Source organism: Alligator sinensis, unplaced genomic scaffold (assembly GCF_000455745.1).
Source record: "Alligator sinensis unplaced genomic scaffold, ASM45574v1 scaffold832_1, whole genome shotgun sequence".
In the NCBI taxonomy this organism is placed as follows: Eukaryota; Metazoa; Chordata; order Crocodylia; family Alligatoridae; genus Alligator; species Alligator sinensis.
In genome coordinates, this window is record NW_005842057.1 from 1,355,797 (window position 1) to 1,370,796 (window position 15,000).

General features: G+C 41.5%; 1 protein-coding gene across 1 annotated transcript in view; it reads right to left on the reverse strand.

Annotated features, from left to right (window-relative positions):
• The window catches only part of PXDN (peroxidasin), a 149,975-nt gene extending 145,489 nt beyond the window's left edge, over positions 1–4,486 (reverse strand). The window contains exon 1 of the mRNA XM_006022973.3: positions 4,371–4,486. Within this exon, the coding sequence (XP_006023035.1) occupies positions 4,371–4,486 (116 nt within the window). The remainder of the gene's footprint in view (positions 1–4,370) is intronic.
• Positions 4,487–15,000: the final 10,514 nt, after the last annotated feature.

The window sequence follows — 15,000 nt, forward strand, 5'->3', positions numbered from 1 at the left end:
AACCACCCTCCACCCAGAGGTATGTGCACACAGCCAGGCAACACAGCATCCCTCTCCAAGCAACAGCTACCCCAGGTCAGGTCTGAACCTCAGAGATACCTGCTCCGATCAGGCCATAAAAATGTTTTGCGCCTCCCCACATTCACTGTGCTGAAGCCCTCCGTTTCCTCAGGCCAGTCAGGGAAGTTAAAGGCGTGCTTCAGCTGTCTGGAGAGCATTGTTTTCAAACACACATGCATTCCTAATCCAGGATTGAAGCAGAGGTAAGATTGGCCTCTTTCAGTAGAATCCTAAAAAAATTATGGTTGGAGCACATATTAATGAACTCTTTCTTAGACTCCCTGCTTCTGTTGAGCTCTTGAGATTACTGTATGATTTCTCCTGGGAATTAGCATTTCAGTATACGATTGCTGTAATATACCGTAGTTAGTCAAATCCAAGACAAGAATAATCCCCCTATTTAACATTCCCTTTCTTGGAATTGACTATGAGGCAGCAGGGGAGCAGACAGGTGGTGCAGCTCCAGCCCTGACCCAAAGTTCAGCCCAGAGCTCCCCTAGTTCCTACCCCATACCACTTCTGCCCTCCAGCTGTCCTCCCCTATCTTCTCCCCATCTTCCTCCCTGCCACCTCTACCCCCATGCAGCATCAAACACCCACTATACCCCTGCTGCAGTGTCTGCCCCCCTGCCTGCTCCTCCCCACAAATCTCTTCCACTTACCCCTGCTCTGGCACCTGCAGGCTCTGCCCATGTTCCAGCCTGGGGCAGAGAGCATGGCCCCGGCCTGTCCCAGTAGCAGCAGCAGCTCTGGCTGGGCCCTGAGCTACACTGTCATCACTTCTGCCAAGCTGGGCTGGGACTGTGCTCTGTTCCCCAGGTTGGAGCAGGAACAGAACCTGCCAGCATGGAGCAAAGGTAAGCAGAAGGAGGGGGGTGGCAAGGAGACAGAGGCTGCAGGGGAGGTGGGAAGCACAAGGCTGTGGTGGAGGCAGAGGCAACGGGGGGACAGGTGGCAGGGGGACAAGCGGCTTATACCCTCTAACACCTGCTTCACTCACCACCCTCCCCATTGCCTACACCCCTACCATTGGTCCCCACCCCTGCTACTGCTTTACCTGTTGCAGCGGTTGGGGGGAGGGAAAAATTGAAGATGACCCTCCAATAATTAGATTATATACATAGAAAATTATAACAAATTTGTAAATGTTCTATATATAGAATCTAATTATTGTGAGGTTCTTACGTTCAAGGTCTTCTTGGATTTAGGTAAATACGTTAGTGTGTCTGCTCTCAAATTCATAGGTACCATATTTATTCATATACCATATGCACCTTTGCCCAAAAAATCAGCCCCCCAGAACTGGGGTACATATCTTAGGCAGGGAAGTTGATTTTCTGCCTGCAATAGAAGCACCCTGCTTTGATTCCTGCTTCCACAGTGCAGCACTTCTGTGGCATTTCTGTTCAGACAGCTGAGGGAGGCTGTTGACTTAATGGCTTATTCTTCACTCCACAGATGTTAATCATATTATTTCCTTTTTAAGGGTCTTAATATTCTACTAATCAAAAAAAACTTTCTTCTGGCAATTTTGCTGTATGCTAGCTACCCCTGGTATCTCCTCCTATCTCAGTTTCACAAATTATTTTGAAAATCAAAATTTTTCAAAATTCAATTTTCAATCTTTTCAAAATCTTTTCAAAATCATAGATCTGCTCATGGAGACCAGATCTGCTCATGGAGACCAGGAGCAGCTAGGGTTTCAGCTTTCATTAAAGGAGGAGGAATGAGCCGAAGAGTGGGCTCTGTCCCTTCTCTATGCAACCATAACTCTGGAAAAATCTTTTTTTCTTCATTCTGCTTTCCCAAAAACAAGTGTATGTCTTATTTGGGGTATGCGTTATGTGATAGAATACAGTATTCCACTCCACTTCTCAGACCCACAAGGGGGACAGCTCTAGACTTTGGGACACTAGGATCTCTCCAGGCCTCTCCTTCACCCTGTAAAGGTGAAACAACTAGCAAATAGCATATTAAATTAATTTAATGCACAGTAATCAATGCACACATGTAGATGATGATACTTTACTGTGCATTAGATTAGTCTATCGCACAGTAAAGCTTCTTGTGTAGACATACCAGCCATGGAGTAAATTTAATAGGGAATAAAATACAGCATAAACTATTGCATAGTAATCATGTTATGTGTGTCCACACCCTAAATATCTTTAAGGATCTGGGTTTATTTTAATACCTGGATAGATAGAATCTATTATACATTTTAACTGTGAGGAACAACATAATACAAATGTTAAGATATATGAATAGGGTTTTCCTCTGAGAACACGTTTCCCTTTAACAAACACATCTCTGTCCTATAAAAATCTAGAGTTAAGTCCTCACCTAGTGCAAATTGTGTGGTTCCACTGAAATCAATGGAGCTATGACAATTTAGCCACCTGAGAATAGATTAGAACACACATACATGTCCATGTATCAATAAAAAAATTATTAATGGTAGCATTTAGGAAAATGACACTGGTTTCTTTTATTAAATTATTTGTGAAATATTATTTCAGTTTCCAAAAGAAAGTACACGATGGAGGTTATTTATAACCTCAGAAAGACATGCCAAGTGTAGAAAAGTCTTTTCAATATACTGTTGCTGTACACAGAGGAGATGTCAGTGCAACAGCAACTCTGACACTAAGATTCAGAGTTTTATGGATATGTTCAATCTAATTGGATAATTTAACCTTAATGCAGCATGCTTTCCATTTACTTTCAGTTACACTTAACCTCTGTGTTTCTTAGGAATGCAATATTAATGTCTCATGATTCATTTAGTGTAGGCTTTCTTCATGCCCTATGGATTATTAGTGAGTGTGAGGTGACATGCAATTAGCACAGCACTATACATTGGATAGAATATTAATGCTTCTTATTCCAGTATAATGCAAATCAATCTGACATTTACAGAGACAGCTACTGAGACAGTAGTCAGTTCCTGCTTTCTAAGCATACCAATTATATGTCCTGGGCTACATTTTGGGGTCAAAAACTGTGTCTTGGTGCCAGTGCTGAATAATTTAGAAAAAATAAATCAATAAGATAAATTACATCATCAGCATTATATAACTTGGGGGGTTTTTTTTCTGTTGCTTTTCCCAACTAATCTTCACTTTGGGTCATAATTTAAGGTTAGAAACCAACATAAGGAGTCTTGTAATTTGCTGAGGATTTTTTACTGTTTTTTTTCTCCATACCCCAATATTTATTTATTTGGGGTAAGAAGGATATTAAAGCTCTTCAGTGATTGAAGAAGAATGTAATGCTTTATCTTTTTTATTAAAAAACTGAAGCCTTTAAGTATTCAGAACATATTATTCTAATTGTAAACCTATGCAGTTCCTTTTCCCTGAATTTGTGCGAGGGTAGAAGTATCACAGCACATTAATCCCAAGGTTGTGTTAACTCTGAAACCTGATGACAACAACTTACAAGTATTTACAGTATTTTCCTGTGATCATATGTTAACTTCCAGCTAATATAGTTTATTCAGTATGACAGGATTAATTTAAAAGGAAATTACTATGTTTATTTGAATTCAAGATGAGGTCCACTTCCCTCCCCCCCACAGTCAACCTAGGATGAAAAGCAGTCTCATATTAGATTCAAATACTGGCCCAGAACAGGAAGCAGCTCTGGCTTTGGTCTGGGGCCGAAGCTGGAGCTGAGCAACCACCTGCCCTGAGCCAGGGTGGCTCATATTAAGTTCAAAATCATTTTGGATTTGGGTAAATGTGGTATGTTGCAAGATTACAAGGTGAAAATAACAGACAGTGCATCAAATATCTGGTTTTATTTTAAAATATGAGTCTGCCAGAGAATGAAAGAAAGGACATATAAGCTGATTAAAAGATCTCTTCAGAAGTAGAGGAAGACTTAGAATCTCTCTGGAGACACCGAGCAGTAGAGGGAGAATTTGTGTTAAGAAAATGCTCTAAAACTATGTTAAAAAAGAAATAAATTCTATTCCAAGCTACTTACTAGGACAAACATCTTCCTAGACAATTTATTCAAAACTGTCCTGCAAGAGCAGGAGGGATTTTATCTTCTGAGGATAGCCATCCTGCGCCCTAAATGAAGCACAAAAAATGTATACGATCATTAAGTAAGCAAGAGTATGCATATTCACAAAGGGGCAGGAAATTATTGAGAATCTAAACTGCCTCTCTGCTGTGCCAAGGACATCCACCATGAAGCATGCCCCCCACTCACTCCTGTTCCATGTATGCCAGTGTCCAAAAATGGAGCAGCTTCAGAGTGTCTGAGATCCACGCTCAGATTCATGCTTAGGCTATCTGTACCTGGCATTACTGGCATGTGGTAAGTCTCGCTGATGGTCCCTCGAAGTTGAGGATGATGTCCCGCAGGCTTGATGGGTCCTCAGCTGACTGAGGAGCGCAATTCTGGATGCAGACATTCGTCAGCAATGAAAGCATTTTGTTGCGTGGGGGAATGGGATTCACAGCCCTGGGTTGGTCTCCTTCTCCGACCTCCACTGCCGCTGTTCCACCTCAGTATCGAATTGTTGGGCCTTGAAGTGGCACGCGCCTTGGTGGACCAGGTGGTGCCATGCCGAACGGTCAGCAGCTTGCTCTTCCCAGCTATTAGTGTCAATGCCTCCATGCTTGAGGGCAACCTTGAGCGTGTCTTTGTACCATTTCCTTTGGCCGTCCTTTGAGCATTGGCCAATGGAGACCTGGAAGAAGAGAATCTGGTGAGGAGGAGGTTCTTGGACATCTGGACGCAGTGGCCCATCCATCGAAGTTGATTTCTCAAGAGCAAGGCTTCGATGCTGGTGGACGTACTTTCATGGAGGACACTCACGCTGGTCCGACAGTCCTCCCATTTGATCCCCAGGATTCAGCCACTGGTGAAAGCTCTCAAGGGTCTCAATATGGTGTTTGTAGATGGTTCAGGTTTCACTACAGTAGAGGAGGGTGGTCATTATGACAGGTTTGTAAACCAGGACCTTCGTCAATTTCCAAAGGTCTCTATTCTCGAAGGCACATTGTTGCGGCTTGAAGAAGGCGACACTAGCACAGATGACACAGTGCTGGACTTCTTCATTGATGGTAGCCCGTTGAGAGAGGTGGCTGCCGAGATACGGAAAGTACTCTTCATACTCCAGAGCCTCCCCATCTACATAGATAGTGTGAGGGATGTTCAGCTGGCCTGGGAAGGGTTGGTGGAGAACCTTTGTCTTGGTAATGTTCAAGGACCTACTCTGGTGGCTACGTCCTCTCATTTCAGAAAGCTGAAGCATACAGGGCAGGAGTAAATGGGCAGGGTATACTTCACCATGGTGCTTTAACTATACAGTACAGATCTGATGTACTTTGGGGTTGCTTGGCCAATAGTAATTCTGCTGGGTCCTAACTGCTAAGAGTTTGGTTTTGTTACCTGAGCATTCTTTTGTCACAGTTTTATTCCTTTATAAGAAACAGAACAAGCCTAAATAATATGTCTTCAGAAAACTACCTAAAAAGATTCAAGCCTTTAGTAAGAAACAAGATCAAGGCCAGAGGTTCCCCTCTAGTGTTGATGGTCATAGTGAAGAAATATTAAATAAATCCATAATTTCAGAAGTGGAATGAGATCTATTTATTTTACTATTAAGATTTATTTGCCTGTATGGGTGTCTCTAGGTTTCTTTTTGGTAGGTAGTATATACATATAATTTAAGAAAGGCATATTTGGAAATAAATTTCAAAGTATTTGTTATAAATATTATATTTGTTTGCCTTGTCTATAAGGTCCTCAAAGCAGATCTGGGTCTTACTCTGTATCTGTATGTGTGTGGCCCCATTTCTTGGCCTTTGCTATCCCTATCACAATTTAAGAATAAAGGTTCTCTCATATATCGGCAAAACATTCATTTAGGCATCTTGTTTTCTTTTATAAAATCTATACAGTAATAAAACTGTAGAACGATCTTAATAGTGATTGTTAGAATACTGCATATTCTATGGTTTTCTAAGCAAAATTAAAACACACCACCCTCCCAACTCTTTAGTGAAATAAAAGTTCCAAAGGTTTTAAAACATATGCTTTCCCTCTCCTCTTTGCAAGTCTTAGCTAATTTTCATGAAAGAGTTTTTATAAAGTTTTCAGAGTCACTGTGTTGACCCTGCATATAAAAGCCCATGAGAAATGCGTTGTGTTGAAAAGCACATGAGAATTGTGTTGCTTTCTTTTTTTTTTCAGTTGAAGATCTGGCTTGAAGCTACTGAGATTCTATGCTACAAAACAGAAGTATTTTTTTCTGAGTTTTTGTAAAAATGCTCACCCTGCAGTTTTACAATGTATTTCTTTTTTAAAGTTTCTGCTTACCTCTGTCAAATACTGCCACTTGCTGGTTCTCTCTCTCACTAGTACTGTATTTTATAGATTTTATTTCCTGCACTAATAAAAACAAGTTCAATTAATTTTATTTTCATTCTGCTTTGTTAAGATTTCAGTCATGAAGAATATAGATTAAAATCTGGACTGTTCTGTCTTTGGGTCCATTTTGCACTTCAGTACATTCACACCCTGTGTTTTGTATTCTTTTTATAAGGCAAATGGCAAGTCTTGGCTGTTATGGCAGTATTCAATACTGCACTGTTGACCTCAGTCGACTTTACCTTTGGCTCCAATAGGCACAGAATAAATCCACATCCTGGTTATATCCTGGTTAGGTTAGAAAAAATATTTATTAGGCCCCAACTGTCACAGTAACTGGTGGAATTCTAGCCACTAACCTGACTTTAAACTTAAGCTACAGTGTCTTCACTGGTATTTAACTCAAATCCAGATTTGCAAAACTGGGTTAAACATACCTCCTTGCCGCATGACTATGAGGGAAGCTGAAAGGAGTTTACACACAGTCCAGCTGGACAACTCTTAGGGTATGTCATACTGTCTATCTTATTTTAAGGTATGAACTATTTTGGCTCCCAAGATTTTATCAATTTTTACTTTTAACAGAAATATTTCTGTATTGAAAAGCTCTTCAGCTAAATACTAAGAGTACTTAAAAGTGTATTTTGAATAATTTTCACATTTTAATGGTTTTCAGTGTTTTACTATAAATTACATTTTTATAAGAGTTTATTTATTTGTTCAGAGTACAATATACAATACAACAGAAAACCTAATGGTTAAGTTTTTACAACAGATCTGTTCTGTCCCAGATATTTTGTGTGATCTTGGGCAAGTCACTAGGAGGAACCAGAAGGGTTTGGGGGAGACGCTGTTTCCCCTAGCCCCCGCTGGCATAACAAGGAGTAATGGGCACAAGCTGATGGAGAGGAGGTACAGATTGGACATCCGAAAAAACTACTTCACAGTTAGGGCGGCTAGGAGCTGGAACCAACTTCCAAGGGAGGTGGTGCTGGCCCCTACCCTGGGGATCTCTAAGAAGAGGCTGGATACCTACCTGGCTGGACTCATTTGAGTCCCGTTTTTTGTTTAGGGTTCTTTTGTTGTTCTCCCGCCCTGGCGGGGGGTCGGGCTAGAAGATCTATTAGGTCCCTTTCGACCCTAAAACTATGAAACTATGAAACTATGAAGTCATTGAATCTGACTGCATCCATTTCCCATCTAAAAGATAGAAGCAATCATATTATATTTTCCTGCCTTGTCTGCACGGTCCTCAGTGCAGGTCTGTGTCTTATGCTGTTTCTGTGTGTGTCTCATAATGGCCCCATTCTTGGGGGAGGCCTCTAGGTGCTACTGGGCATGTCTACACCAGCCGCTGACTGTGCTGGTGTAGACATGCCCAGCAGGATATACTGTGCAGTAGTGTTGCATGGCAAAAACCATGCTGAGACCGCACTGTACAGTAGTATTAGACTACTGTGTGGTAGTGTCAAAATGCTACTGTACAGTAACTCTTATTACTGAGTATTTAGTACTTGCTTATACAAGTATTAAATAAATTAGCAGTAACCACTGTGCAATAGTGTCTCATGTAGACGTACCCACTGTGCTATAAATAATACACTGGTTGTTTCCAGAGTAAGAGATTTGCTCTATGATTGAGCTGTTAATACACAATTCCTTTCTGTGGTGATGCTAAGAGAAATTGGTGTGCGGAAAAACCAAAAGCTCACCTCTTTGAGGGCTTTTACCTGTGGGAAATTCTTTTTCACAGAGTTCTTTATTTTCACTTCCCGTGGTAGGCCAACTCTTCTCCTAAGTACAGAGGCTGGCTGTAGATCAAGGAGCCGTGGTTTCCTAAGGTTTGAGCAGGTTGCCAAACTGCGGATATTTTCTCTTGGATCAAGTCTCAACAGTTTATTTTTCCATTCATATTTGCTTAATATTCCTTTTCTAGTTTAACATTTTAGATGGCCACTAGAATAGAAAGCATTTTTTTTCTTCAACAACATTTACTTTTAAGGTTAGACTACTGAAGCCAATACAGATTGCTAAGGGTTCTACCTGCGGTTACTTAGTCACACAAATGAAGTAATATCAAAACAACTAAACTGATCTAACAATCAGTATGATAGCAACTATAGCTTGAAAGTGAAACCTTTTTATTTCAGTAAAATACTGGGCTAAAAGCTCTCCCCTTTGCTGTATAACCATGACTTTGCTATAGAAGGGTAACTTTGCTTTTATTTCAGTACAACATCTGATAGATTAGTAGTCTAGCAGCTGAACCCAACAGGGTCCATATTCATTTACCCATTCAAAACCCCTATCACCTCATTTTTCTGAGTTACAGAGACTTCATCTGCTCAGACTGGTGAGTAGCCACTGTACTTCGTGTGCTCAGAAGAGAACTCAATATTGCTAGATATTCCATTCAAACTGTGGGTTCTCTACAAGACAGACTAATCTGCCACTATCTCAAATATCTAGTTTAACAATAAGTTTCTCATATTATTCATAGGCAGACAAGGTTCTTTGGGTAGATGTGATAGCTTTTATTAGATCAACTAAATAGTTAGAAAAATGCTTCTTTGTGAGCTCACAAACACCCTTCTTCAGGCTTAGAGAGAGTCTAGTCTGCTGGTGAATTGTATGCTCTCCTGGGTAGAATAGAAGCCAATATGCATCTGAGGTTATCAGATGGCAGGCACGTTATAATGTGCCATAAATCCAATGTCTGTATTTAGTCCATGATTTTTGTATCCAGTAGATTTATGAAGTGAAGTTTGTAGGCTCGTCTATGAAAGGTTACTCACATAAGAGCTGGCTCCTTGCTACTACCTCAGACCTAAAACCTGTATTTTAATAATAAAATTAGGCAGTCATGAACTGATTAAATATTAGCATAGAGGTGTGACATACTTGTAAATGTTGCCTATACTTCCAGGCAGAGAGATAGCACTGACCCTGTTATTGGGGCTGTATGAGACCATGTATTTCACTGTGACAATTATGTATATGTATAGAATTCTTTGGAATGAACATCACAAGAGTAAATTAAATCTAAAGTTAGAAGCAGATAGCCAATAAATTTTACAGTAGCCTGATTTGTTTTAGGAATGAAGCTTTAACCAAGAACTACAAGAGCCAGACACAAAAGGTTTTAAAATGTTATAAAATTCACAAAATCTGCTGGTATCTCCCTAATGTGCTCTTCTAGAAAGTTTCAAAGCTTCAAGAACTTATTCAAGCCTTTCCCCTATTATTATCAAGAAGAGAATACAAATATGTTGTTTAAGTCACTAATTATATGTAAAGGAGAAGTTAGTACAATTTGTGTCATTGGTGCAAATCCCTGTAGCCCTTTGGGAGATGTTGCTGTGTGAGGAGAAGTCAGTGCTGGCAGCAGCTGGGAAGGGGATTTAAGCCCCCTACAGCCATCTCTGTTGCCCAGTGCCACCAAATCCTGTTGCCACCAGGTCTTGGCAACATTGGATCCAGCAGTACCTACCTGCCCTTCCCTGAGTACTACCCTAACCCCCACATGGCACTCTGAATAATACCACTCCTACTCCTACGTTCTCCTTGCGAGCCGTACTGACCCGTCCGTCCCCTTTCTGCATGCTGCTCTGACCCCCATGCCCTCCCAAAACAACACACTGACTGACTATTCCCAGCACATGGATTTTTATCACATGCATGCACATACACACACACACACACCCCCCAAATCAAGAGGGGAAAAGATGGAAGGGAGGACTGGGAAAGAGAAAGGGAAGAAAAAAGGAGTACATTTCCTTCTCTCTTTTCATCCTGAGTTCTGAAAGCATTTTTTTTTTACAACTAGAGTGTAAGTTCTGCTGGAGAGCACATCCCTGCCCACCCACACCATCTCACATGTACCAGACCTGGAAATGAGGGAGTGTGCCCCCCCACTGTTGCTCTTAAGCATACAAGAGAGAGATCTTCAGAGCTGGGAGTTGTATAAATGTGTTGAATCTTCACATGCGAATCTAAAGTTACTTTCTGTTGAATCTGCTAATACTAATACATGTATAGTTTTACTTTATGTTTACAATATGTTCTGTGCCTGCTAATCTAGCAGCACTCTTTCTCTTAATGGTGGCTGGAGTCATCTACTTATGAATGCCCTGGGATAAGCATCATGAGAGCAGCAGTGGGCGGGAGAGGGTGTTCCCTTAGGGTGACATCACTGCTGCTTTTCTGGGTTTAGGGTGTGATGCGTGGACCATAAACTCAGGGGGAGGGCTATGCTTTGCAGCAGTGCTCGCAAGTGTGTTGCCAAAGTAATATAGACCTACTCTACATCATATTCTCTTTGGTATGGTAGTAGCTTCCATTTTCTAAGTATAAAACCCTGTATGCTATCTTCTGCTTTAAGAATTGAATGAATTATCTCTCATCAATCATGATTTCAGTATGTCATAGAATAAAAAAAAACAAAACCCAAAAACAGATGTAGTTCTTTTGCCCACTTTCCTCAATTCCAAAATTATCACTGCTTAAAGTCTCTAGTTCTGGGTGACTGAGGGCCAGTTAAGGTATGCCAGTTTCTGTAGCCAGTGACACCCAAGGGAATGATATGAGTAGCTAACATCTGGCTGGCTTTGATTTCCAAGCCTGAATACAGAGGTAACTTTTGGCATAGGTCCAGAGTAGGAGTTCATCTCATGTTTTTCAGTCCATAGTGACATTTCTTAGCTTCCACATCAACATATCACAGCCCACAGGCAAGGTTCAAGGCAGGACTGATGAGAGAGGAAGAATAGGGGAACTTATATAACATAGCTGGCAGTCAGGAGAAACAATTTAATTCTCTACAAAGTCGGAGGAGGTTTGGTACCTTGGGCAACATGGCCGCATCCAGACAAGTGTGGCCGCGCAGTATGTGGCACTGCAAAAATGTCTGTGATGCCACATACTGCACAATTAGATGTTTTCCACACTGCAAGGGCATGCTGCCCATGTGTTAGCTCCTCTGCTTTTTTTCCCCATGGGGGTTTTTGACCCCTGAATATCAAGGGGTTAAAAAAGCCCACAGAAAAAAAACTGGAGCAGCACACGCACAGGCAGTGTGCGCTGTTCAAAAGCAGAATGGGGCCACATGGGGCCATGCTCTGGCTGCCTGCCAGGCTCCACACAGCAGAATGGCTGCTGCTGCAGCTCCAGGAGGCCCCCAGGAAAGGCTGATGAGGCTAGCCCAGTAGCGGCCGCAGCTTGCCCAGCCCCACCTGGGGTAACTTGCTGTGCACCGAAGCATGTGTGGCACAGGCGTTCCCTGGGGACAAGTGGCTACTATGCTAAACCAATAAAACTGTTTGGCTCAGAAAGACCTCCAACTTTGAAATGTCTATGCCACAAAAGGCTCGTAGCAAAGGGTTTGTTATTAACTAGAGGAGAGAAAGCAGGCAGCATCAGTACTATCCTAAGGGCTTTTCTAGGGGCCTACTCCCTTGCCTCATTAGTAGCACAGGCATTTCCTTTTGTCACAAGTGACATGGGACTATCTGGGCATGGATCTGGATCATGTGGTAGGGAAAAGGAATGATGATTGCAGATTGTCTCTCCAGTTTGCCTTCTCCCCTTCCAAATCTGACCAGTTCTCACCCCTGTCCTCATCTGGTAGGAGGGAGGTAACCAAGACCCTTTTGGCATTTCTGTGACCTGGCCAGTCTGGCAATATGAATTGCTTTGCTGCCTGTAGTCTTTCATCCTTTTCAGTTCCCTGTTGGATTTCCTGGTATCTTCCAGCAGAGAAGATCATTTACTGTAGCCTGAGGTTAGACTACCACATGTTCCATGGAACCAGGTATGTTAAACTCTGGAAGGTAAAACCTGCTCAGTACATTTGTCACCAGTAGTGACCTTCCTTATTTTCCTGTCGTAGCACTACAGCTGTAGGAATGTGCTGTAATGGCTCGCATTCACTCTGTAGCTGTTTTTGCACAAATCTTTTTAACCACGTGTGATCAGCCCAAAGGTGAGCTGATGGAATTATTCTACTCAAACTGCTCCAGTAGCTACTTTTTCTGGCTGAGCATATTCCTTTTCTGTGTCTGCAAGGTTTTGCTAGCAAAATGCTCTGGGTTTCTGGCCTAGAGTCAGGTTTTCTACTCCTGACTCAGTCCTTCTGAGGGATTGCAGTGGACCCCTACCTGTTTGGGATGGTTTTACTACTTTGGGACTGGTGCTTTGTTTTGTTTTTGTGATTTTCTCAGAGGGGTAACAGGGCAGCTCTGTGCCCTGGGCAGCAGCAGCATACAGGGAAATACTGGCTGCTGTGCTGCTGGGGGTGATGCAACCAGTTGCTGGCTGTGGCAGAGGCTATTTTTACATGCCCTCCCACCCCAATAGCAGTGCCTAGTGGTGCTGTCCCAGTCATCGTCCCTCAGTTACACTACTGGGTTTTCTTCACTGTTTCCAATGCTTGCTCTTGGGTCTATGAGCAATCTTATACTGCTTCATTATGTGTTAAGTGTTTCAATGGTTCACAGGCAGACAAGGTTCCTTGGGTGAATTTGATATCTTTTATTAGACCAACCCAAACGGTTGGAGAATAGTTATTAAGCAAGCTTTCGGGTTCAAAAACCCTTCGTCAGGCTAAGGAAGCTTCAGCAGTTGGTGTGCGCTCTTCCTGGATGGAATGAAAATGGTTCACAGTTGTTTGATAGACATGCAAACAATTTGGAAAGATACTTGGCCAACCTACAGCTTGTCAGACCCTTTTCACAGCCTGTGGTCTGAGCTTCTTTTTAATAGCTCTCATTGCCCATGAAATGCAAGGAGTAGGGAAGTTTGTTCTCAGAGAGGAATATTTGCCATGGACCCATGTGTCCAAGTGATTAATCTCTGGCTTACTTCACAGCTATCACAGGTCATCTGGATATTAAGATGTAGGGAACATATAAGAATAGGATACTAACATGTACATGATAGAAGAGAAAGGCATTGGATAGTATTAATTGGTTCTTATAGATATTTAAGAAAGGGTTGGGGCTATCGGTATTTACTGATGAGAATACTAAGACTCTATGGCCATGTCTACCTGGCTCCAAGGTGAGCCTGAGACTGCTGCTAGTAGCTCCCTTCCCCCCTGTTCAGTGAATGCCAAAGCACAGAAATTAGGCAATATAATGAGCTTAGACATTGAACTAAAACCAAGCCTGAGACAGCCAAGGAGTAAAGCTCAGGGCCATGTGTTCACGGTGACGCAAAGCCAGCTATGCTGCCTAATTTCCACTGCTGGCATGCTGAGGAAAAGTATGTGGGAGGCATGTGCTTCTCAGTGGTGGTCTTGAACTTGGCACAGCAGCAACATAGTCAGGCCCTAAAATTCAAACTGACTATTTTTCCATGCACCTGCAAACCCATACTCTGTCTATTCATAAGCTATAAAAAGTATTAGCTCCAACCTGCCAAGTTTTTTTTTGGAATTAATTTTATTAGCAGTTTTTAACTTCTCTTTCTCTTGTAATGAAGGGTTTGCAATGTATTTTAGCTAACATAGCTAACACTGCATTGATATTTTTAAGAGATTTCTCATATTCAAAAGGTCATAGCTACACAAGCCCTAAAATAGAAAAGCAAAATTTTAGCTGCCAACCTGTATAAGCTTGCTGAAGAAATGTTTTCAATATTCTGAAAACTACGAGTTAGTTTTATACAGATGAATTCAGTTAATAGGTTGAGATAAATTAGAAGGTAGAACAAGCTTTAAGGACATGTCTCTATTATAATTATATAAAATTTTAACATGAAAAAATCTATTTTGTATTAGGATATATGTTATAGGACTCAAACTCACTGTGAGATCCAGTGTAAATTGGATGTATTTGAAAATTATTGCAAAGTGTGTACACACAAGGTATTATATATCCCATTTCTTCAACTGTCTCTTCACTCTATTCTGTGGCCTCGACTCTTCTTTTCTTTAGCATCATCAGCTTTCTTATGAAGTCTTCCAGATATATGGGATATATGGGATGGAGCCGTAGTTAGTCAAATAATTGTTTAAAAGACAAGTGGTTTCCCTAATAGCTAAAGGCCATGAAATATAGCTAGTCTCAGAAATGTGTGCTCTTTTGTTCACATGTACACTTTATTTCTGCTTCTCATCTTTTTTCTTCGGGTCTTTCCTAACCTTATATTTAGGAAACCATTCCTTTCCTGTGCTGCAAGACTCTCTGTGACTCTTCCTGTAATATTATAAGATATGTTCACCACAAAGAAAAAAACCCAGTGGATTCAGGGACACCATAAACACTTGAATAAAATAAACAATGAATCTCTTTTCTTCTTTGTTGCTTTGATATGATATAATGGGTTGATTACAAACTTTGCATTTCCTACCATAAACTTTCTCTTACTCTCCAACATGTAGATTTGTCCTGAGCCCTCTACATCCTCTATCCTTTCTCAGCAGCCAGTTGACCAGCAGTTGCAAGGGCAAGAAAGAGAATCTAGGGTATATGTTACTGCTTCTAGGGTATATATTTGTCTGCCTTAGGGTATAGGGTACTGCTTCTGCCCTGGCCAGTTAGTATGATCTCT